Genomic DNA, 25649 nt, shown 5'->3' with positions numbered 1-25649 from the left:
GAAACCCATTTGGACCCAAGACACCACAAACATATGATCAATGTAGCAAAATACCAAGAACTCTATATTTAATAGAAAAAAAAAATCACTTCTATTGAGAGCCAATCAACAACAGGTTTCACTGGTAAGAAGGAATGGTCTGTTTTCCTTCAGGGGAAGAATATGCACAGCTTATAAGCAGACTTATCGACATAACCCCACCAACTTTGTGATTTGTAGAAATAGCACTTGGACCCTAGTTCTTTCCCATGCATTGATTTTCCATGCATTGCAAGTTTCTGTTATTGGCGTCATCGACACTTACCCTCCTGCCAAATCAAACCAAACCAAACGAAACAGAATTGGGCATTTTTTAGTGTAAAGAAAAATATGAACAACATAGAAAATACCAAATAAAAGTACATCAACTCCATTGCATGGGGGGACATCTTTCACCCTGATGGGTCTTTCCCCTGCGTATCCCTGGATGAGCACAGACACACTTGTGTGTGTTTATGGGGTTGCCTTGACACTCCTGCTCCTCTGCAGCTTCCTCTTTTCACACCACAGGACAGCTCAGAGGCCCTCACATATCTGCAAATATAGATTTTCATCGTGAGATTTAAGTAAACTGGCAAAGTATTACATTTCATAAATGTTCTTCACTTGGTTTGGCCCCTCCTGCTCTGATGGAAACATAAGTATTTCTCATCTTTATCCATCTGCTCACAGGTATTGGGGGAGGCAGCATGCAGCCAGTTAACTCTGGGACCATCAGAGGACTTTTGAAATGGGCAGATGTCAGTCTTCAAACAGCCTTCTCAATACCTCACTAGATGTCTGGAGGATGAACGGAGTTGCCTCTGTTCTCATAAAGACATGGAGTGAGATTATGGCAGGAGATCTAAAAGGAACCAATGTTACTGGCACGGATTTATCTCAGTTCCATCTGCATTTTGTTCATTTTAGTGAGTTCAAAAGGTAATGGAGTTTCACACTTTCTAGCACATCTTCCCACGTGGCTTAAAGGCCCAACAAAGACTTGACTCCCCTTGAATGTATTATTGTTTGTTGACTCATTACTCTTTGGGCTGTTTGCTAATAATTCAAAACAGGCAATTTGGTGGGAAAGAAAAAACTGTCAGTTCTGGTGTCAGGCTGCCTCAGTTTAACACTTCTGACCTGTGTGACTTTGGACAAGCTGCTGAGCATCCATGAGCCTCAGTTTACTCATCTGCAAAATGGGGGTCATGATGGTACCGCTTGTATAGAGCAACTGTTAAAACACTAAAAGACTCTGTCCAAGGACTAGTGGAGGTCAGTCTACCTGGGTATTTAATACATATGATCTGCAGATCCCTTATACCAGGCTCAGAAGCCCAGGACTGTACACCCATGCTGGATTGAAGGATGAGAATTGGACTAAGCCAGTGGACTAGTCTGCTGTTTGCTGCTGCTGCAGAACCGCAAGCTTTTGCTCTGTTTACACATAGCATTCAGGCGTCACAGTGCATGATTTGTTGAAATGAATTAAAAATTATCATCTGATTTTATCCCAGCGGAGCACAACTAAACAAGCCTACTGAAAATTTCTGAAACATCATAGATCACTTGATGCCTGTTGATTAGGTTAATTGCTCACATTCCCAGTATTGATAGCAGGTCTCTAGTCAAGAAGAAAGCAAGAAAGACTGAACTGCAGAGGAGACTAGGTGACTGAGGCAACGTATTGAAAGACGTGGTGAATGTTTTACACCAAGAAGCTGACATAGCAGGTTTCTTCCTCCTTTCCCCTCTCCCTCTTCAATCTCTCCAATGGAACTTTGCGTGAGAGCATGTTTTAGCAGGAAGGTATTATGTAATGATTTCACAGTGTCTTTTTCAACTGATTCTTTAAACAAAAACAGTTTGTGCAATGGCAAAAAATTTAGTCAGGAAGTTTAGGAGAGGAATTTCTTGTTCACAGGCTGAATTTAGGGTAGTGAAAGCAGATGGCTTGCCAAGGGAAGAAAATAAAAGACCAAATGACACCTTGGAAGGACAATTTGGAAGGTGAAACGAAACACTCTTAAAAGGCTTCTAATTAATCCCTTTATATAAAAGTGATATAAAAATGGAATAAAACCCTCAGTGCACTATCCAGGCAATATGCTAAGTCTAAAAGATTCTGTAGTATGTATCTGGCATTAAACTTGCCCCCCTAATAATTGTCTCAAGGTGTCATTGGGTTTGGTGATCTTCTCATTTGCTTCTTGACTTATAAGTAAGCCTTCAGTCTCCCTCTGTGTGACTCTGGTTTCTCTGGTTTCTGGATATTTTGATGCAACACTACTCAGCATCACAGAGGCCCCTTGCATCAGCTTCAGCCTTGAAAGACCCAAAGCTGACCCCATCTCCTGGCCTTCCTGCCTAGAAAGGTAATCAGATTATTGAGTAATCAGTAAATTGAGAACAGTAAAGAGGCTGGACACTTGGTTATAACATGCTTGGCTCTTGCTGCCTTTGGTGAGGGGATAGCAACTGGAGTAGATGTGGGAACATCTGGCAGGAAACAGAGATTTGCCCCAAATCCAGTACAGTTTTCAGACTTTGGAGGCCTCTTCCAAATGCCACAGCATCTCCTGGAGCAAAAACACCTGTCAGAAGCAACAATGTACTGGCAAATCCGAGGGGCTCAAAATCATTTTGTTCAATCAATGAATGAGGCCATAGGGCTGCTAAAACTACACCCATGCCAGAATGCTCCCAGAACACCATCACAATGGTCTCCTTCCCAAGCTGTGACTCTGTGACTGCACCCACCTGTGCCCTGCCTAACACTTGCAGACTTGACAGCAGGTGGTTTGTATCAGCTGAATTCTAGAAGGCTCTCTCTACAGAAACCATGTTTTCCATTCCTGCTACTTTCTTGACTGTCTTAGGTCACTGGTAATTGACCAGACTTGTGGGGTTAAAGTCTTTTAAGAGGTCTCAAAAGAATAGAACTGGTTCCTCAACTGCAGCACTATTGACTATTGCTGTCCAATGCACTCTAAGATGTCTGACACTAACTGTGGCCTCTACCCACTAGATGCCAGTACTCGCTGCGATAACCCAAATTGTCCCCAGACATTGCTCAATGTCCCTTGGTGGAGATGGTGGCAAAGCCATCCTCTCAGGGGAAGAATATCCAATTAGGTGATCAGAGTCTCCTTTCTAACTGACACATAGGCACCACTTGCCTCTCCTGGACCTTCTGAGGCAATGAGGTTCACCAATCTTAAGGCTTTATGCTCTACTCTGCAATACCTGGGCAGTTGTTCAGTACTCCTAGAATCTCTAAGTATACCTTCCTACTCCACCAGATGTTATTTTAGACTCCCACCAGGAACTTGGCCTCTAGGTTTCTCTTGGGGAACCGATGGGAGGCAAGAATGATTCTTTCCAAGAGCACCAGACTGTGTCATTCTTTCTGAGCAGATGACACCTGATCTGAATTAAGCCTCCAAGAGAATGAGCATTATAAGCTCGGGGAACAGCAATGTCCAAGGGGGACACATACAGTTTGTTTGAATAACAGAGAAGAGCCTAGTGTGACTGGACTGCAGAGAGACAAAGGGGGAATGGTAGAACATGAGTTTGGAGAGATACCCAGGGGGCAGTCCATGGTAAGGACTTAGGATTTTATCCAAAGTGTGACAGGAATCCACTGGAGATTTCATGTAGGGTCTATGTATGAACTGATTGATATGCTGAAATGATCACTCTGGATGCTGTGTGGAGAGAGGTGAGTCTGGCAAGAGTGGAAGCAGAGAGAACAGTTTAGAGGTTCCTGCAGTAATCCAGATGGGTGATGATGGTAGCTTACACTAGGTTGTGATAGTGGAGGCGATGAAGTCAGATTCAGGATGTATTTTCACGATAGAGCCAAGAGGATTTGTTGATGGACTGGATGGGAGATGTGAGAAAAAGAGAGACACCAAAGACATTCCATGATCTTGGACCAGAGCGATTGTGTAGATTGTGGTGCCATTTATCAAGATGGAAAACACCAGAAGAGAAAGTTGCAGGAAAAACTTGAGAGTTCTCTTTCAGACATACTAGGTTTGTCACGCCCATTAAATATCTGGGTAGAGCTGTTGAGTAGGCAGCTGTACCAATGAGTCAGTACTTCCGGGAACAGGGCCTGGCTGCAGATATTAATGTAAGGGTTGGCAGGATGTAGATTGCAGTTGTAGTTATGTAGCTGGATAGGATTTCCCCAAAGAAGTGTATGCAGATAGAGAGGTGGGCCAAGGGCTGAGCATTCATGGATCTGAAAGATGAAGAGGCACAATAAAATATATTGAGAAGAAATGGCAATGAGTTTGGAGAGGAACCAAGAGAACATGTTTTGGGATGGAGACAGAGACCAACTGTGTCAAGTGCCTCTGAGATCAGGTCACAGGAAGTCTGAGAGCTGCCCAGTGGATTTGGCAACCTTGATGAGAGCTGTTTCCGCGGGGGTAAAGGGGAGGAAAGGCTAGCTAGAGAGAATGGGAGAAGAGGAAGTGGACAAAGTAAGCACAGATACTCTATATGAATGTGTCCCTAAAGAGGAGCAGTAAATCAGAGTGGTAGGTGGAAAAGGGTGTGACACCAAAGAAGGCTTGGGTTTATTTTTCACATGAGAGAAATTATGGTGTGTTCATGAATTTCCAATTTCAACAAATTTACTGAGTGCCTTCTATGTATGAAGTGTGTAGAAAGATGACAAAGGTAAATGCTCATTCTGAAGAGTTTACAGGACAGTAGGAGGAGAGACATAACAATGCAGCATTTCATTGCCACATGAGATGTGCTGTAGAAAAGTACGCAGGGTGTGTGAAAACACAGAGGAAGGACACTTGCTGATTTGGGAGGGATTAAATCTAGGCAGGGTTCCTGGAGGAAGTGATGACTGAGGTAAGCTTGGAAGAATGAGTAGAAATTAGATCACTTTAAGGCAGGGAAGGGGTTTCCAAGAAAATAAAATCACGTGAGGAAAGAGGCAGGAAATAGAATGGAATGTGTTTAGAAACGCATGCAATTCATGATGACTAGAGCACAAAGAGTGAGGAGGGGCAAGATTAGGCTGAAGAAAGAGGAAGTAGGAGGTCCTGCAAGGTCTTATTTTCCACGCCAATAAACTCAGCCTTTAAATCATAGAGAATGGGGACCCACTGAAGGGTTCAAGCAAGGGAGTGATATATTTGGTTTGTGATTTAAGAAATCAGTCTGCAGTCAAATGGAGGGTAGACTTGAGGAGGGCAGATAGGAGGGTGTATTAAGTATGTTCAGGTCATTGTGAGAAAAATTTTGGAGGTAAAAATGTCAGGACTTGGAGCTTTATGTGAGTAGAAGAAGGGAAGGATGGTAGGAGGTGGTTCATGGGAGAGATGAGATGCTAACTTGGAGGAGGATCAAGATAAAGATGTCTAGTAGGTATGTGGATAAAAGAGTCTGCAGCTCAACAGAGAGGTCAGGCTACAAATAGCTTTAGAATTCATATTGTAACATGGAGAGAACTTTATAAAACTATAAACTTTGATTCTATTGTTATATTTTTATAGAATTATATCTATCTTCCCATCTATCCAACCACCTATAAAATATCATGGAAGGACTTGAGACAAAATATTAATAGTACCTACTTCTGTGTGGAGATATTTCCTTATGTGAATTAAATTTCTTACAATGAATGCACAATACTGATATTATAAAATTATATATGTTTATTTATGTAAAAAATATGTAAGTTAAAGTTTCCATTAAGGGAAGGACTGATGTTCACTGGGTTTGTTGATTAGGTGCTCATAGAAAGGGCAGTTTTGGTGACGAAACTGATCTGATACTGACATCAGATTCAGTAGGAGATTGAATGAGGGAAAGGAGTCATAACCAGGGGGAGAAGGTAAACTATAAAGATGGATGAGAAAGAGAAAATTGCTGGAGCAAGGGTATGGAGGAGATGGGAGCAGATGGATCCAGAGCCTAAGTGGAAGGGTCTGTCCTGAACAGGAGGAGGGCAATGCCGAGAAGGTGTCAGCACTGGGAATTTGTAGCTGGGGTGGGAACTTGAGGTGGTCACCTCAGTGTTTCTACCTTAGTAGGATCTGAAGTCATCTCCCCAAAGTGAAAAAGTCTGGTTGGTAGGGGCTTTCAGGCCAGTGGAATGTAAGACTCATCAGTCCAAGGACTGGTGAGCTTTGCTGTACAACCTGCTGAGGTCAAAGAGTGTGATTTAGGACTGTACCATTTCTCAGGATTATTTCATTTTCTTTGGTTCTAGAGGTACAGGAGACAGCTCTGGCACTGAATGTGGGAGAGTGTGTTTTGACATTGAACCAAGGTGGCGTTTTGCCCATCAGATGGAGTGTAAGCATGGAGGCCTGGGGTGAAGGGAGCCATGCCAGATGGGAAGGAGATGGCAAGTCTGAGGCGCAAATGAACTTGGTGAGCAGCTGTGATGGGGGAGGAGGTGGGAACACTGGCTTTAGAATGATTGATGGTAGGATTTTAGAGTTTTCAATTTCAAATATGGCACAGTTCTGGGTGATAATGAGTCTGGGAGAGCCATTATGGGAGCAGGTGGATGAAGTGCAATGTAGGTCAAGGCCTCTGGGGTTAGGGAAGTTAGGTCTATTCTCTACACCCACCTTTATTTACATAATGTTTCAAGGAATGTGTAAAGAATCCCCTCCTTCATATTGCCAAAGTTGTTTAAATATTGCATATGCGAGGCATTTTTATTTGGTTTTCATAGCGCCATGTGTAAGGAAACAGTGTTGCTGAGAAACCTTGAAATTTTCCTTATCTGCCATGAAAGAGACTCTGCCAACACAAGATAATGACAGGATATTATCTTCTGATTGCTAATTAGCAACTAAAATGAATGTCTAGCCCTGATGCCTGCCAAGTGCCCGCTATTAATATCAGCCTTGCAGGGGGCAAACGAGTAAGAACAAGGCTGCTTGTTCCTCAACATGGCGGCCAAATGAACGACTTCTTTTTAGAGAAATCTCTTCTAGAAGTATATAATGCAAATTATCTGTGTCTGTAGTGGGTTGAATGTTGCCCCCCAAAAATATACATCCACTTCCTAAACCTTGGAATCTGGGAATGTGAACTTATTTGGAAAAAGGGTCTTTGCAGACATGATTAAGGATCTCAAGGGGCGCCTGGGTGGCTCAGTCGGTTAAGCGGCCGACTTCGGCTCAGGTCATGATCTCGCGGTCCGTGAGTTCGAGCCCCGCGTCAAGATCTGTGCTGACAGCTCGGAGCCTGGAGCCTGTTTCAGATTCTGTGTCTCCCTCTCTCTCTGACCCTCCCCCGTTCATGCTCTGTCTCTCTGTCTCAAAAATAAATAAACGTTAAAAAAAATTAAAAAAAAAAAAAAAAAAAGGATCTCAAGATGAGATCACTTGGATTATTTACATGGGCCCTAAATTCACTGACAAATGTCCTTACTAGAGACAGAAGACAAGACATAGAAACAGGGGAAAGGCCACAAAAAGACAGAAACAGAGATTGGAGTGACAGCCACAAGCCAAAAAGTGCTTAGAGCCACCAGAAGCTGAATGAGGTAAGAAAGGATTCCCCTCTAGAGACTTCAGAGGGAGCATGTCTTTACCAACACTTTGATTTTGGGATTCTGGCCTCCGGACTAAGAATGTCCAGTCTGTGGTAATTTGGTATGGCAACCCTAGGAAAGTAATATTGAGCACAAAAATAGAATCCAAAAATCCTCTTCTTCAGGTTTCTGGAATGCATATTGTATATTCTCAATAAGCATATTGTTATGTAGTTTGTAAGTTGATCCACTAAAGTCATAATATTTAATTTTATGAAAGAACAAAATTTATCTAATTTTGAATGAGACATGGAGTCTAGTTCCATGCCCAGAATTATGCAGAAAAGTTGGCCGAAAAGGGCTGCTTGCCTGGATCACTAAAATACTCTCAAATCTGCTATATTCTCATCTAACTGAGTAACTTAGGAAAGTTAAGTTTCAAAAATCTTAATTATCTGAGCTACACAGAGCAGAGAATATAGGAATAGCAATGTCGCTGTGCTCTAAGCAGAATCCACAATGCCTAACGGACCCTTTAAACGTTACGTCCCTCTCTTGCCTATGACTCATTGAGCAATGCACAATATTTCACTAAAACTCAGGTTAAAAAATAATCAATTTGATATTGCTTAAACAACTATTAGGCCTGCTTGCCTTCTTTCCGAAAAATCATAATGAGGTACCTACCATTTTGGGGCACTGGCTGGTTGTTGGCCTACTTGAATGAACACAACAGAAAAGGCTCCCAAGTTCCCATGGAGCATACTATCTAGCGACTTAGGGTTCAGGAAATTATTAGAATTACTGAAAGCCTCAACTACAGTGACATTCTTTAATTTTCATGTGACTGGCAAAATAACAGTGGCTCTGACAACACCGAGTTCTACACATGTACTGATGTAACCAGGAAAGCAGGGTGACTTGAAGCTACTTAAGTAATTGGTTCTGAATTAACTGTATTGATAGAGGGAGAGTATGGGAAACATAAACCAAACAAAATAATAAACAAATATGATATTGAGGCTTGCAGCTATGTTTTATTTGGCTTCAGTGTTTTGAAGATTTATCTGGTAACTGTACTTTTCTTTAGATGATAGAATTAGTTGATATTCTTTGAGATTATAATATAAAGACAAAGTCCATAGGAACCTGGACAGTAGGGAAAGCCAATTTTGGGGTCTACATTTGTTACTCATCATCTGAAACCTAGAAGCCCTTCTTGCCCTTTTTGCCCTTAAAGATCCCAAAGTCCCAAGGCATCTGCCCAGCCTATGCCTGGGGGTCTGTCTCCTGGATCATATTAGATATTTCCTTAGAAACCAATGATCTCCCTCCTCAGATCACTTGGATCCCTTGATCCTGTTCTCAACTTGATTAAGGTTAAACATCTGTCCCTGGCTCACCTCTGCAAATGCCATTCTCAACACTTTTTCTCAAACAGCTTTACTATTTTCAATTTAGGAAACCCATTCTAGGTGGTTCACATTGATCCCAACCCTCTGTTCACTCCAGTTTCTGTTGCTGCCAAACTCCACCCTTCCCCCTGCCATGAATATACATCTCATCTCACGAGGTTGAGGCTAAACAGAAAACAAACCACCTCTATATTTTCACATAACTTATGTCTCTTTCAGTTTCTTTCAATAGACAAGGTGCTATTGACTCTCTTAATTCCATTCAGTATTTAAATAAATCAGAAAATGAACAAATTTCATGGAAAGTGCATCTTTCGGTGACTTAAACAATAGCTCCAACTTTGTTAATTTTTATACTTAGAAAGAGTCAAGCCTATGGATTCTCAGCCATGATGTTGGCCACATATTCTAATTTATCCTTGAGCTTGACATTGTTACTAGAATGCTCTCCTTTTTCTTTGTGCTCAAAGCAAATATTTAAGGTGGGCAGCATCAATTCTCATTTATTTAATCAAACCATAATAAATATATTCATAAAAAAGAGTTTGAGTCATATAATCAAAGCATAATTTTTAATCCCCATTTTATATATATGATACAGTCAGGTAATGTAAATAGTCTGGTCAAATTAATTAACTCTGATTCTTTCAGAAGCATTCCTTAGTTTAAATCCCAATACACCAGGGAAATCAAGAGAACAGTAAATGGCATCTTGCCTTCTTGTGCAGCAAGGAGTTTCTTCCACCCTTCCACCAATGATTGATCATACAAAATCTGCTATAACTTCTTTTCCAATACTGTAAGCACACAGGAGAGCTGGAGCAAAATAACAGCCTGAAAACCCAGATCTTCTCTACAGTGGGAACTTTTTTTTTTTTTTCTTTTAAATCCTTTCAATTTTAGGTCTACAATGGGCATGTCACAACTTTTGCACTCCTCTCTTCCCTTCTACAAATAAGGGATAATAATGTTAACATTTGCTTACCTACCACACGGGAGAATTAAAAACAAGAGTAATTTAATGTTAATAGGTTCTTTGAAGATGAAAAGGCCTTTGTAATTGCTAAGATATATTCTACTTTATAAACCTATCTCAAAGATACTCCTCTTTCCTTATGCTCATAACAATTATTAATTAAACATAATTATCCTTTCTCAACCTCATTATTTAAGTGCATACAATATTTATGATGTTCCCACACAGTGTACATTTCTATGCTTTACCAAATATCATTGCCTTCGTTTTTGGATTTTTATGTTTTCTAACTTCTCACACTTTGGTAAATTGAGTGAAAATCTGTTGTTTCTGCCTGTGGTGATTTCATTACTCTGTGTGAAAACTGCATGAACTTCTAGCTTTCTTCTTCCCATGTCTCTGAGGGCTCATGAAGCTGCCAGCATCTACGGCAGTGTTTCTTCAAGCGTGGCGACCCTTCTGTTGGCATCAGACTCCCTGGGGTGCTTGTTAAAATATGGGTGCCTGGAGATGAGACTCTGTGGATGGATTCTGGAAATCTGCATTTAAAACAAGTTCTGCAGTTGCCAACTAAAGAGAACCATGTGCCTCATATCCCTCGTCCTTTTATTTATTTATTTTTAAATGGGGGGAAAAAAGGTCTGAAAGTAAGAAGTGAAGTTTTGCTTTAGTTATCAGCCATTGTGCTTTCAGCACAGACATCAGAGAAGGGATGGGGTATAAAGCCCTGTCTCTTCTCAAAGCAGAGGGTACAAAGTGACCTGCTTGGCCTCCCCTCAGCCCACTTACCTGCAGCCACACACATCTGTCTGTGCCACCTGCCATCCCGATAAATAGGAAGGTTCTTCTTTTTGCCAAAGCTAATCCCCTTTACACATTACCAACCTCACGTGTGCATCTGCAGCCTACACTAGTCAGTTCTTTCCCTCTGTCCAGGAAGTGGGAGCTGTCCCAGGTTCAAAGATTCTCTCTTCACTAGTGTGACAGTGTCTTTCCTCCTGTCCCTTCAGGGCTCTTGTCCCATCAATTTTCTGCTCTCTCTTAGAAGTCAAGTCTTTGCCTCTTTTCTTACATCATCTCCTTACATGCTTCTAGCTGCTGCACACAGCTAGGCTCCCAGAAAGAGCCACTTTTCAGGGCCATTGATTGCTAAAATAATTTTTTTAATAGAAGTATAATTAATATACACTATCCTACTAGCTTCAGGGGTAAATCATTACAAATTTATACATTACAAGATGCTCACCATGGTAGTCTAGTTATCATCTGTCCACCATACCAAGTTAGGACAATGTTACTGATTCTATTCTCTATGCTGGACATTACGTCCCCATAACTTACGGAAGCAGAACTCCCTTTGGAAAGTGAACACACCTTGCAAACATCAGGGGCAAATGCAACAACAATAACATCCCTGCTACGGAGCTGTTCTGGAACAAGTGTTAGGAAAGTGAGGTTTTGATTCTTTGCAGCTCCTAGTCCTCCCAGAGGGGTGACATTTCCTTGTTCCTTGTTCCATGCCACGCCCACCATTGTTTCATTCCCTGTTTGGTGCACATTCCTGCTAGCTGAGTTCAGCGTTTGGCCCCAAGCTAGTCTCCCATTTCCACAGCTTATAGTGGGCTGCACTTGGCCCTGGCATCTCCACCGGTGGTTTTGTCTGTAATTGCTCCCTCCTGGTCTAGAGGAAGACTGAGGCATGGTATTGGGCCCTCCTGTGCAGCTGTAGGCCTGCTAGAAGGGACAGGGTAGCCCGTGGTGTGGATGACAGCACTCAGCCTAAGAGAACCGGCTGCCTGCAGCCCTCCCAAGGGACTCCACTGGTATTCTGATCCCTGAGAGGCATGTCCTCTAATCTTTGCCCCTGGGTCCATGTGGCAATGGTTGTGGAAGCAAATGATTACAGTAGGTGGGAGGCTCCCTTCTGGATGGACGAGAAGGGAGCAGAGCATGGAGTTAGGGGCCTGACTGCACCGAGGTTCTTGCCTGGTCCCCACTCACAGGCTGAGTCATGCTGCTCAGGTAGCCAGAGATGTCTAATAGGTGACTTGTTCCAATGTTGACTGTGTTTTTATGACATTAAAATAGGCCTGCAGAAATATTCTTTATGCTGCAAAAATGTTGCTGCCCTGGTTCAGCCACAAGACACTTAATCTCTTCCGAACCCCTTTCCATATGGGAACATTAAAACAGTTGTTCTCAACCGGGAGACATCTGCCTCCCAGGAGACATTTGGTGATGTCTGGAGACATTTCTGGTTGTCACAACTGGGGGTGGTGATGGGGTGCAGGTGCAACTGTACCTAGTGAGCAGAGGCAAGGGACACCGTTAAACATTCTCCAGCACATGGGACAGTCCCTACAATAAAGAATTATCTGGTCCACGGGGCGCCTGGGTGGCGCAGTCGGTTAAGCATCCGACTTCAGCCAGGTCACGATCTCGCGGTCCGTGAGTTCGAGCCCCGCATCGGGCTCTGGGCTGATGGCTCAGAGCCTGGAGCCTGTTTCCGATTCTGTGTCTCCCTCTCTCTCTGCTCCTCCCCCGTTCATGCTGTGTCTCTCTCTGTCCCAAAAATAAATAAACGTTGAAAAAAAAAATTAAAAAAAAAAAACTGATTTATGCCCCACAGCTACTCTAGGGCATTGTTGGGAGGGCTACTCAGATTCAGTCACAGATGAGAGCCGTGAAGCTCTTGGTCTAGGAAAGATCCTAGGGACTGCTGTTGGATGACTTGGGGCAAGGGAGTTCATCTGATCCTTGACTCAAATGAAAACTACACACTGACCTCTTCTGTAAGGAGGGGCCATGGGAGGTTGAAGGGCCAGGAGACATCCAATGGGATCTTGTGACATTGTGGTTTCTAACTACTAATTCAAGACTCTGCACATGTAGCAAGGGATATTTAAAGTGTGTTATCCAGGACTTCTTAAGTTCCATAAAACTCTACAATTATACTTAATACCCACTTGGCCAACCTCTAAACATGTTCAAAGGAGCCTCCCTCCTCCCCCCAACCTCCCCTTGCTAAAGACCTGAAAGCAGAAGATTTTTACCACCCAAGTAGTGTCTGCTTGGAAAGGGAGAGAGGTCAGGGTAGAGGCAAAGGCTTTAGGAGATTTTCGCTTGAGAGGTCCTAGAATTTCTGGTTGTGACACTGATAATGTTAGATCTGTTACCATTACTGACATGAAATGACCACATGGACTCTAGTTGTTGCATGAAAACTGATTAAGCAGTGTCAAATTTGAAACCTGGCTTCTGAAAATTCTTCTTGTGCTGACGATTATGTAAAGAATGACTCATACCACAGTAACTGCTTAAATGATGCATGATAATACTTAAAACAGTGTGTCTGACACTCCAGCATGTGGCCTCAAAATAGAGAAGGTGTTCACCTATTTCAATTGTTTAGACATCAGTGCATCTTAGATTTGCTCTGGGAAAAGTGGCATTTAGAATCATCAAGACAGAAAAAGAATTTCTAGTGGTAATTTCAGAGAGGACAACTGGTAGAATCTTTAATGACATTCAAAAATAAGCACTTGTTCTGAATCCCAAGTATTCTGAATTAAAAATTAAAATGAGATTGAAATTCCTATAGCAAAGGATTTTTAACTGAGGGTTACTCCATCCATCCATCCATCCATCCATCCATCCATCCATCCATCCATCCATCCTTCTTGCCTCCCTTCCATCCTTCTTTCTTTGCTTCCTTCCACACATATTTATTGAGTGCCAAATTGTGATTAGGAAAACAGACCCTGGTCTTACAAGGCTTACATTCTAGGGGGAGAGGTAATGAATTATAAGTATATAAGTTAAATACATAAATATGCTTTATTTCATATAGCAATAAATTCTGTCACTATAAAAAGCTGTTAAGTTGGATAATTATAAATGGATGGGATATTTTAAATTGAGTGATCAGCCTTAGAGATGTTTAAGCTGAATGTGAATCTTTACTATTCAAGCATAATAATCTGAAAATATATGCATTTTCAGATACAAAAATAGATACAAAAATAAGATTGGAGTTTTGCAAATTTATAGTTTTGTTGCTTCCATTCAAAAATATATGAGAATTTCTTACTTGATATTTTCTTATACATCATATTTGGCAAGTGGGAAATTTCATATACTTAAACCTCCATCATCTATAATCCGACATCAAGTGTTGCTCATTTGTTCATTATCCTTCTGAAATAACTTTCCATTACCACTGTTTCTGCCCTAGTTTATTTTCTTTTGAAAGAACTATTTCAACAGCCTCTTAAATGACACCCCATCACCCACTCCAATTCAACTACTTATAACCAGAGCTGACCTTCTAAAATACAGATCTGATCAAGACATTCCTCTAAAAATATTACATTGTCATCTTCATGATAAAATCTGAACTCCCTGGAATCCCATCAGAAGCCCTTTCCTACCGGACATGAGGATGCCTTTATATCCTCCTTATGCCTCATTTTGCATCCACACCAAACTGACGTGTTTGTTCACCCCTCCACCCCACTGTGAATGTTGGGACCTCTATCTGGAAGTCCCTTATTCCCACTCATTCTTAAAGCTCCTTATACCTAATACTAATTACCATACAATGTGATATGTGCATAATAAGGTATATATGGCAATTATTACTTTGTATTGTAATTTGCCTTATTAAGTATCTGCCTTTGCCTTAGTATGATGTTTAGAGCCTGATGCTGGAGCCAGGTTGCCTGGGTTCCAATCCTAACTTAGTTGATGACTATCTCTGTGACTTTGGTTATGTATGTACCTTATTTTCTTCATCTGTAAAATCAGGATACTCAGTATCTGGGTTATAGTATTGTTATACAAAAATGTCTAGAACATTGCCTGGCATGGTTAGTAAGCTTTCAATGGATGCTTTATTATTTAGTTTTATATTAATTTCTGTATCTCCAGGGACATAAAATCAGCATACAATAGAGATTAAAAGAATAAAAAGATCAGCATATGAACACCTCACTACTATGCAAATGGAATAATCATGATCAAAGAAGTAAGATATGGAATTTGTAGTATTAGTTTGAGATTTTTGTAGTCAAAGACACATACGGTAGATATACAGTTTAGCAAATGGTAATAACTCTAGTGGATGGATTGAAAGTCCTGAATTGTAGAAGCTCTTCTGGTTATTTTTAATCCCTGTCTTACACCTTCATGGGTTTCCCACCATTCCTTGCCTTGCATGGTGACCTTGGGACAGGCTGCTATGGGCTACAAAATCTGGAGATCTCTTGCCTTCTGGTTTATGGTTGGTTTGGCTGATGGGACTGGAAGATGGAAGAAAGTGTCAGGATACTCTTTCCCAGCCAGTCTCTGCCTGACTCATGTCTTTTGTGACCACAAGTCCCATGAGAGGACCAACGGGGCTTTAACTCCATCTGCTCTCTCTTGCTTGTCATGAGTGTTATCACTGCTGATTGACAGGATCCTTATCACCTTGGAAAGTCAGTGGTACAGATAAATAAAGAAACAACAATTACAAGACATCCTTTTAGGGCTATGACAAAAACTTGGATTTTTTTTTTCAGTTTACTAATGTGTATATATAGATTCCTCACTGTATTTATTCATATTGGGATCTCTCGACACTTGACTAGAAACAAAGGGAAGCAAGTGGAAGCCATATACCCCTCTGTATACGCTTTGGATTTCCCTGGCTGTTTTCCAGTGTATGTGAAGCCCACAATTAGCAAGCAGGAGCCAGAGAATTTCAAGTGGCTGCAGTCAGGTGGGAGCTTTCAGGGAAGGCCCCTCTGCCCATCTCTTTGGGTAGTGCCTGGCCTGCAAGTGACTGATGGAGAGGCCCTGAGCAGTGTGAGAAGAGATGGAGGCTTTCTGTCAGTAACAGGTAGAGTTTGGGCACCGAGCAGAGTGCAAAGCTCCCAGGGGACATGTGCATTTACTGCTGACATTGTAAGAGCTTTAAAGCCACAGATGATTTAAAAAAAAAATGTGACTTTTGAGCAATTAATTGCACATGGAAGGTATGAGCCCTCTATATTAATGGCCCTGGTACAAGGAAGGTGTGGCTTGTGGAACAATACTCATTTATGAAGCCAATCTTCAAAGACATGTTATTTCAAACACCTCAAAGTAGCAGGTGTGTGCTAAAATAAAATAAGATGGATCTGTCTCTGCTCCAATGGAGTTTACTTTCTAGGGGGGAATCACATAAAACAGAGTATGAGACACAGAAGAAGGCCAGAGAAAGATAAAGACTAGAATAACAAATGAGCAAAAAGTGACCAGTGCAAGGATGCCTCCTCCAGCCACACCTGAGCAACATTTCAAGCCTGGGTGATGTTTGAATCCTGCAAAGCTGACTAAATTTCTCACTTTTCATTTCTGGTGTATATAGTGAAAAGGAGGGCTGGGGGTGGGAGTCACTCCTCCTCCCTGGCAGACCCCTGCACAGGCCTGTTCTGCATCAGGAACAATTTCCAGCTTTACAAAGTCAAGGCTGTGACCGTGATGGGTCTCCTAATCTTTATGATCTGTTTTCTTAGGTGTGATGTATTGGTCACATCAAGAATCATCTTTCTAACTGCGCATGTGGGTGGTGGGATAAAATGTCCTGGGGACTAAGGAAGGAAGGAGAGCCTTGCACCTAGGTCTAAGATCAGCAGCCACAGCTCTGCCCAAGGTTGGGGGGTGGGGTGGCACCTGCTTGGGTCATCAGATTTGAGAACTCAGGATTCAGGTTTCCTCAGTGTTGTCAACCTCCTGGCTGCAAGGGTGACAGTGACAAAGCCTCGGGCGGGGGCCTCAGCACCCACTCACTGCCCACACATTGTGCAAGGCCTAGAGTGACGTCAAGGTGTGAGCCCTCCTTGGCGCCCCTCAGTATAAGGCCTGCCAAAGAGCTAACCTAGCACTTGAGGGTGCTCAGTTTTCTTTGTAAAACCATTTGCTACAAGACACAAGGATGGCTCGTAGGAAAATATCCCGAAGGGATAGCTGCAGCATCACCATTTGGCGGAGATGCCCACAACCCAGTAAGGCTTCCCTCCCAAAGCTAAAGCAAGCTGTGCCCTAGTGCCTCAGGTTTGCTCAGCCACGGCCGTGACCGCCCGAAGGAAACCTGTTCCCTGCTCCCAGGACCCCCAAGGTGAGGATGAGAAAAGAGTTTGACTCCACGTGAATTTCACCATATGATCTGGCGCCTGTGCTGGTTCTGCATCCCTTGTCTCCACCAGCCCAGGGCTAGAGGGACTGGAGGTTCAGAGCTTCAGCCTCACCTCAGAGGAGAGGTCCCTGCTCACTTTATAACAATTTGCTATGCAACGTGCAGCACCACAGGGAACTCATCTGAATGAGCTCTGTGTAGACTGCTAGCTGCTCAGAAAGCTACCTGCAATTTTGTTCCAAGCTAAACAGTAAATATCCTCAAGGAGACTGGGAACGTCCTCAGGCGGACGTCCTCACATCCCTTCCTTTGGAGAGACGAGGTTAGCTAGCACCTCCAGTGCAGGCATTTTCGGGCCTTTGACCTTTCTGAAGGAGCCATCCAGAGAACTCTGTTACTGCCTGCAATATCCCCGAATAGCCAGTTTCCTTCCTCACTGCAGTGAAGTAACTCACACATGGATAGAGCATCTTTAGCGCCTCTGTGCCAGAGATGAGCAGAGGGCAACCAGCCAGATTGACAGCAGGGGCCGGGCAGTTGGCCAGCCACCTTATCCAGTGGCAGGTGACTGAGGCCACCCTCATGTAGCACATGAGCAGGTCACAAGTCCAGCAAGTCTTCTGTGCTTCTCATTAGACCTCTATCTGTAGCCTCACTCCCTGTTTGCACGAAAACATGCTCAACTGCAAGGTTTTCTTCAAAATGTTGAGTCCCCATAATGCCACCATAGAGCTGACCCCGTGACCCTGTGCCACCATCCAAATGCAGCTCCCTTGGTCATCTCAACGCTCTTACTTCCTTGATGACCTCAGTTCTGTTCACTGAATCATATGTTCTGGAGCCTTGGAGCCCTGGAGCCCCCCTTCTATTGCCTACACACCCCCTCTGCTTCCACCCCTCCAGCCCTCCTCTCCCTGCCCCAGCAGGTCTCCCCTGAGCACCTCCTGTTCCACCAGGCTGCTCCTTCTGTTGTCACTCTCATCCTAGGCGAGCAGCTCTCTGCCCACTCCTTCTTAGCTTTTTCAGGGACCTGCGACTCTGCCCACACCTTGCACATCCATGTTGTCCACTTCACCACGGTCCTCTGCTCTGCTGGCCCTCCACCCAAGCTCTGCGGGCTCTCACCTCCTCTCACAGCTAAGTCACTCGGCTGTCTTCCAAACCTCAATTTCTAGCCCAGATGCTCTCCTACCAACCAGGGCTCTAGTTCCAGTTATATAATACATCAATCTGTCTTTGTAACAAAACTGCAAACTACCTGTAAAAGAGTGAATTCCTCATCTTTCCTCTAAATACTGTTTACTTCACATAACTCCTGTTACAGCTAGCAGTATCAGCCCACCCAACCGGGAACTCCAGACACATGCTATACTTCTCTCTCTCTCTCACCTCTACATTCTGTCCGTGAACAAACTAGCTCCATCTCTTCTCCCTCCAGGATGTCCCTGAAGTCAGTCCCTTCCTTTTTCAGATGCTGCCTCTGCCTGAGTTTGAACCTCCATTTCTCCCCTTGACTCATCAACAGCTTTATAGCTAGCCTTGCTCTTTCCAGCCTTACCTCCTCAAATGTGTCTCCATGCTATAGCAAGATTTGTTTTCCAAAACCACAAATCCAGTGACAACATTCTCCATACAGGGTCATCTGCCTCTCCCTTCCGTCCCCAGCCTCACCTCCCACCACAACCCCGAGGTCATTCTCTGCTCTGATCTGTCTTCAGATCTGCTTGCTGAAGGCTCCATTCCCTTTCATGCTTTTCAATTCTTACTTCCCATTTTGGTTTCTGCGAAGGTCTTCTCTTCCTTTCTCTGCTGAGTCTCCTGTTCAACTGTTCCTTAAGACTTGGTGCAATTAATCATCCCCTTTTTTTATAAGATATACTGGGTTCACTCCCCACTCCCCACCCCCTACCTTGGGTGGAGTGAGACATTTCTTCCTGTGATTTAGCACAGTTCTCGGGCTTATATATGCACCCCAGACTTAACACACACAAATGCACATGCACGTTAAGTAGGTATAACCTGGCATTTAGGACACTGTAGCGTAGCTGTTGGTCTACTCCTGTGCTTCTCCCACTCCCACTCCACAATTTCATCTTTATATCATCCTGACACATAGTACATACTTGGTTTATAATTGCTAAATTCATGAAGCATCCCCACAATACCTTAGCATAGTCATATGTGGTATCATATTTGATGAAAATATTTATTGATTGCTCATTCTCATTCATGACTTCTAAGGCACCATCTTAAATTTCATGCTCACAGTATAATCTGTGTATGTAGGTACTCTTGTGCCATGGGCACTACAGCACTCTCTACTGTTGGAATGAACCCTGCCTGATATGACCTAAGTCAGAGCTGGCATTCAATTGTCAGGGTCATAAGTCCCCTTAAGGGCCACTTGCCTGCTCCACCAGCCCTGTCTCTGTGTTTCTGCCTCACAGACTTCAACATCCACTCATTGATAAATTACAGGAAAAGGAGCAACAAAGGGCAACCTTTGGTTCTTCCCTTATGTCAAACACTTGATGTAGACACAATGCTGCCTCAGCTCAAGAACTTCAGAGCTCAGAGTTTTTGGAGAGAGAGGACGTGTGCAATAGCTGGAAGCTTCAGCAGAGGTGGGTTATTTGGATGCTGTAAACCAAAATGCGGGGATCAGCGCTCTGAGCTCAGGAGGCCACGTATCACCCCAGGAGTTCCCTTTGCCAGTAGCTGCTGCAACACATGATAAACAAGCAATGCCAGATAAGAACCCACATCTGCAGTTTCCAGGACTCATTTCCCTCTTAACAGCAGGAGCACCTACAGTGAGAGTGGGGGTAATTTTCAATCCAGGTGTGGTGGTGCCACAGCAGGAAAAAGCTTGCAACCTAGATGTCCTATGTGGCTTTTTGGAGACTTCTAATACCCATATCTGAGGTATCTCACCCACAGAATTGCATTGTGTTGACTGATGCTTATCTTCTTACACATCTAAGTGGTAATATGCCTCAATAAAAGACAACAAAAGAGAGATTGGATTTTCAAGTCAGGAGGATGCTCAGAGAGCACCTGGCCCAACAGCCTTATTTCCCAGTAAGATGCAGAAGCTGATGTCCACAGTGCTAAAACCTCTGGTCCAAAGTAAAAAAAATTCAAACTCACAAATACCTGTAAGAAGCCTCCACCGAGGACTAATGATTTTAGTAGAGTTTTCAATATTTAGTAAAAATTTCAACATTCAACTGTGTCTACTTACCTTAGGGTTTCCTCAGAAGGCAATTACTGGATTTTACATCAATTTGCAATTGATAGTAAATTTGCAGTGTCTTTAGTAATTTATTTCATGTTCTGGGTGAAAATTAACAGTCTTCCTTCTAGGGCTTTGCTGTTCACTCTCATCACCCCTCATAAGATCTGGCCCTCTGCTCTAAACAAGAAATAGTGCTGCTCAAGAAATACAATCCTACTGACTCCTGACCAGGAAAGACCAGAACTTACAAGCACAGAAAGCCAGCTTCCAGATCTTACCATTCAAGATGGTTTTCCACAAATGCCGACATGGGGCTGATCTGCACCGTGTATGTATCATTTGCAGAGTACTCAAAGAGTCCGTAGTAAGGGTTGAAGAGCTCCTGAGACAAAAGGAAGAAGAACTCTCGCGAAGGACCACTGTAGTCCAGACTGCAAAGGAAGCAGAGGCCCGGGAAGTTCGTTACATGCCGGAGGTGGGGGCCTGTTTCTATCCAGGTTCTAGTGTGTTCTTTCAGACTCAGTGCAGGGAAAGCAGAGAGCATCCTCTGTTCTTTACAGTGGATCCCTGCAGAAGCATAACTTGTTGTAGAAAGTGAGGATGCAGTAATTGGTAGGGCTGTTGCTTACTAGATGTCCATGAATAAACCCTTAGGGCAGTATTTCTTAACCTTTTTTTCAATCATATAACACCTACTGTATAAACCACACAGCTGGTCCATTAAAAAGAAGGACTTTGTTGTGAGAGGCATAAAAGAATTTCCCGTGATAGTGCATGTGTATGAACTGAAAGAACTTCCCAGTTTGTTTTGATATACCCTCCTAGGTAGGCTGATCCTCCACTGTTGAGATGGTTTTCTATGAAATCACTGAAATGCTATGAAAAAGTTGGTATGTAGTGGTGTATGAGTGTTCTAGGAGGAGGAGCTCTGTGATCAGATATTCAGAAGTGTATGCCACCTGAAAAAGTGAAGATCCAACAGCTTAAGTCTGTATTTTTGGCTCATGCACAGTATAAGGGTATAACCTCAGACTCTAGCACATGTCAATAATCTTAGGCTTTTGAAGAACATGAAAACTAAAGCTTGGCAATACCCGGAGAGAGAAAGACCTCCTGGAAGGACATGATCAGAATCACCTTGGGGCAAAGCTAAGAGCCATCCTGCTCTTTCCTGAGCAAAATAACCAAGATATGGTGGCTCTGGCCTGCCCACATTGAGTGAGGTGTCTGCATAAAACTGCTGGTGCCTCACCCCTCCTCTCCAACAAAGGTAACGTAGAGTTTGTTTCGCTGAAGCTCCTTCCGGGAATAGGCCATCACCTGATTGAAGGTTCCTTCTAACAAGTGGTCCCGACGAATGATGAGCCTGGGAAGAAGAAGCCATGTGGGCGGTGAGTGGTGGCTCCAAGCTCTGATGTTGGAGGGTGTTCTAGGTGAGCTGTGGGTGCCCTGCCTCTCCAACAAGGTGCAGATTCCATCAGTTCAGCAATGGACTTATTTTAATGCTCTTTGCAAAACATTGGGAGCACAAGGACAACATGCACACTTTTATAATTGGATGTATTCCATCATACTGGACTACTTTTAGGATTCTTTTTGATGAATTCCAAAAAGAATCTCTTAAGTTGGATACCTCAGTTTAGACTCATATTTTAAAGATAAAAATAATAAACCTAGAGGGGAAAAATACAACTATTCACTTAGACCCCAATTACAAAGCTATAGAATCCATGGATTTGATCAATGAGTTAAATTTGTCCCCAAAATAAGTAAAAGGAAATACACATTATTTTATTCAGTTCAAGATTCTTTGTTTTCTGAAAAGGTTTATCATTAATTTTATATATATGTCTTTGCCTGAAATCTGATTTTTCTCTCCCTCCTTCTCTTCTCTTTCCTTTCTTTCTACTTCTCTTCCAATTTAACTTCCTTTCTTCTTTCTTCCCAACTTTTTTTCTTTCCTCCTTTACATGAACATAAATATTACCACACCACGGAATCCAATCTCCAAAAAGTATCACAAAGGTTATGGGGGAGAAAAGGATAGAAAAATCTAGCTTCTGAATTCAGGAATAAGCAGGGGAGCACTCACTTAATTTTCCCTGGACCCTGACCAAATCCTTTGGCTTCCAGTTTTCGGTAGAAATTGCGGAGCTTGGCCTCGAAGTCTCTCCGGTAGGGTGAAGGGGCTCTTGCACTGGCTCTCTGTAAACCTGCAGAGAGAAGCACATGGTCTGAAGGCCATCACTGATACGTGAAGCAATGTTAGAAGAAGGGCCAACCAGAGGCACATTCCTATGTCTTCATATTTTTCTTCTCAAAGAAGTTTCCCTTGATTTCCATTACTCTTTCAGTTACTTTTATAATAAATGGAAAAAATATTAATAAAGAGATAAAGGAATTCTGATGACAATAAACATTTAAGTCTTGCACTCCATTTCAAGTTGTATTTCTCTTAAAAATACCTTGATTAGCATATCTATTGGCTTAATTGTACTTAAATAATCTAAAACAACATAAATCAAACTAGTCTCAATTTTTCTTGTAAGTTTCTATACTATAAGAAGTGATTGTAACTATGATGAGGCAAGTCAGACTGTAATACATTTGTATGTCATACTTCTCTAACTATATTGATCCTAAATTAAACATAGGTGTCCAGTAGGGCCCAGAGCATTTAGGAATTTGAATTAGATTACCTTGCATCATAGAAGAAACATTTATAATAATAATAATAATAATAATAATAATAATAACAACAACAGCAACAACAATAAGTCATTCACTCTATATAGAAGAGAGTTTTTATATCATTCAGGATCTTTGTAAATGTTTTATTATCTTTATACACTTTTTAATGAAAATAAGGAGTGGAAAAAATAACATTCTTTTCCAAGTTTTACAGATGGATAGAAATACAGCTTGCCCCTTCAATAACAAATAAATAGTTATATTTAATAGTTATTACTTATAAACAGGTATTATTTATTAGTTATATTGTTAATATAATATTAATAGTCATATAATTGTATATTATTACATATAATAATATATTATATATAATAATATATAATTACAATGTATGTTATAATTATATATAATTATATAATTAATAGTATATTATTAACAACTATTTATTAGTTATTGAAGCCCCTTTAATTACTACTTATTATATTCCAGGTATTGAATTTATATTCTAAAGAAGACTGATACCAACAAACTCACAGGAATGACAATATAATTACAAGTTGAGATGATTGCTGCTCATGAAGGAATGGAACTCAGTTCTTTGAGATCATGTTCTTTGAGAACTTGCCCTCTGGACAAGTTCAGGAAGGCTTTCCTAAGTAATAGCTGAAGAACAAGTAAGCATGAATTAGACTAAACTAGTTAGGAAAGGCCTCTATTGAACTAAGACAAGAGATGAGCTGGGAAAGGAGCAATCTAGGTAGAGGATCAGCATGTGCAAAGGTACTGCAGCAGAATGGAAAGTGGTGCTCCAGTTTATCTGGACCACAGGGTATAAGGACCAGAGTGATGCAACACAAGCGTTGAGAGGTGGGCAGGAGATGACCAAACAGGATAAAGTCTACTTTGTTAAACAGTTTTGTTTAATGCTAAGCACAATAGGCAGCCATTGCATGAGGGCTGACATGATGAGACTGGAGTTATGAAAGCATCAGTCTTTCTGAAGTAGAGGCAAAAATAAATGAGAGGGATAAGGTGGATTTAGAGAGCTTAAATTGGACTAGGGTGGTGTCAGTGGAGGTGAGAAGTAGACAGACTGGAGGTGTGTTTAGGAGGCAATGAACTGGACATAGGTAGTGAGGGAGAGGTGAGCTTCAGATTTTGTAATTGAAGGGACTGCAGTGACAGTCATTGAGAGGGGAACAATGGAAGAAGAACAGATCTGTAGGGGAGATAATGAGCTTGGCCTTTGATGGCATTATCTTTGAATGGATGATTGGAAAGAGATATAGGTTGAGAGAGAAGAGAAGAAACCTGGGACTGAGTCTTGAGCATGGTAGGAAGTGAAGGATGAGTTTGAAAAGGTGGCCAAAGTAGTAGATGAAATGCATACAGTAGTGTCACAGAAACTAACTGAAGAGGTGACTTAGGAGGGAGAGCAGTCAATAATGTCAAATGTGGCTTAGTGTTAAATGTGAGAATTACCCAGTGAACTGTGTGCCCAGATGTCATGGTGACCTTAGTGAAGACACCTCCTCTAATGCACAGGTGTGGAGCAGAAGGAGAGGCAGGCTTTGTAAGCTTGTAGGATTGGTAGCAGGCATTTGAGAAAATGTTTATCTAATGGCTTCAATTTTCTCAGTGAAGGGAGAAGGGACATATTTGCTAGGAGAGACACAGAGGGTTGGAGGTTTGAGGGGAGCATAAACACTTGAGATTGCAGTGGAGAAGTTTACAAAGGAAATGTGGCAGAGTTTTCTTTTGGGTGTTCAAGGTCCATGTGAAGTGAGAGATGACTAACTTATAATTTATAATCTGCCCTGTCAGGTGAATTTGATCAAGAACGCCTGAGCACAGATGTAGAAGATGCAGATAGTACACTTGTCTAGGGGCACAGTTCTGCAAAAAAAAAAAAAAAAAAAAGAGGGGACCGTGGAATTTATATCACTGGCAGAGATGTTACTGAAATAATGAACCATGGAATCTATGCCAGATAAGGGAAGGACAGAAGGGAGGGGAGAGGTGTGCATGAACTAGAGGTCCTGATGAAGGCAAAGGACAGTAACGGGGACAGCAGTTGAATAAGTGTGTTGGACGGGAACAGGATGCTTGAGTCAGTGATTTTAGAGATGACAACAAGGGTGGGAAGGTGACTGTGGGAACAAGTGCTTGTGGTGGGGAAGGGGAAGGTCATTCCAGACCAGAATTCTAGAAACCAGAAGGCCAGGGAAATGAATGGGGATCCTTGTGGATGTTGAAGTCATTCAGGATGATGGAAGGACTCGGCGAAGGAGAGGGAGACTATGAGACAGGTACCATAGTCTTTGGGAATAAGAAAAAGGCTGGTAGATGACAGCAACTGGGGGTGGGGGGAGAGACACCTGAATGGTACAAGCAGGGAAACATGAAGGGCACCAGCCCCACCTTTGGGCTCCCCAGCAACTGAAGTGTGAGGGAACCAACAGCCACCACTTGACAAGATGTATCCTCAGTGAAATGCCAGGTTTCAGGCTACAGGTAGAACTAGAATACAAGTCTGTAGGTGCAAGTATCATTTTCTGTCCAGTAGATTACAGTATATTTTATAATATGATTTTTATGCTTCTGGTATTACCACTGCCCAT

The 25649-nt window shown here is 42.3% G+C and overlaps 1 protein-coding gene across 6 annotated transcripts in view; it reads right to left on the bottom strand.

Moving 5' to 3' along the window:
- The window catches only part of HECW1 (HECT, C2 and WW domain containing E3 ubiquitin protein ligase 1), a 429509-nt gene that overhangs the window by 28699 nt on the left and 375161 nt on the right, over positions 1-25649 (bottom strand). For all 6 annotated transcript variants that reach the window (XM_086697032.1, XM_086697035.1, XM_086697036.1 and 3 more), the window contains 3 exons: positions 22430-22550; positions 21590-21703; positions 20616-20768 (listed from right to left, as the gene is read on the bottom strand). In XM_086697032.1, the coding sequence (XP_086553158.1) occupies positions 20616-20768; positions 21590-21703; positions 22430-22550 (388 nt within the window). The remainder of the gene's footprint in view (positions 1-20615; positions 20769-21589; positions 21704-22429; positions 22551-25649) is intronic.

This window comes from Puma concolor, chromosome A2, assembly GCF_028749965.1.
Source record: "Puma concolor isolate L17-30 chromosome A2, mPumCon1.1.hap2, whole genome shotgun sequence".
In the NCBI taxonomy this organism is placed as follows: domain Eukaryota; kingdom Metazoa; phylum Chordata; class Mammalia; order Carnivora; family Felidae; genus Puma; species Puma concolor.
This window is presented reverse-complemented; position numbering and strand designations above follow the sequence as displayed.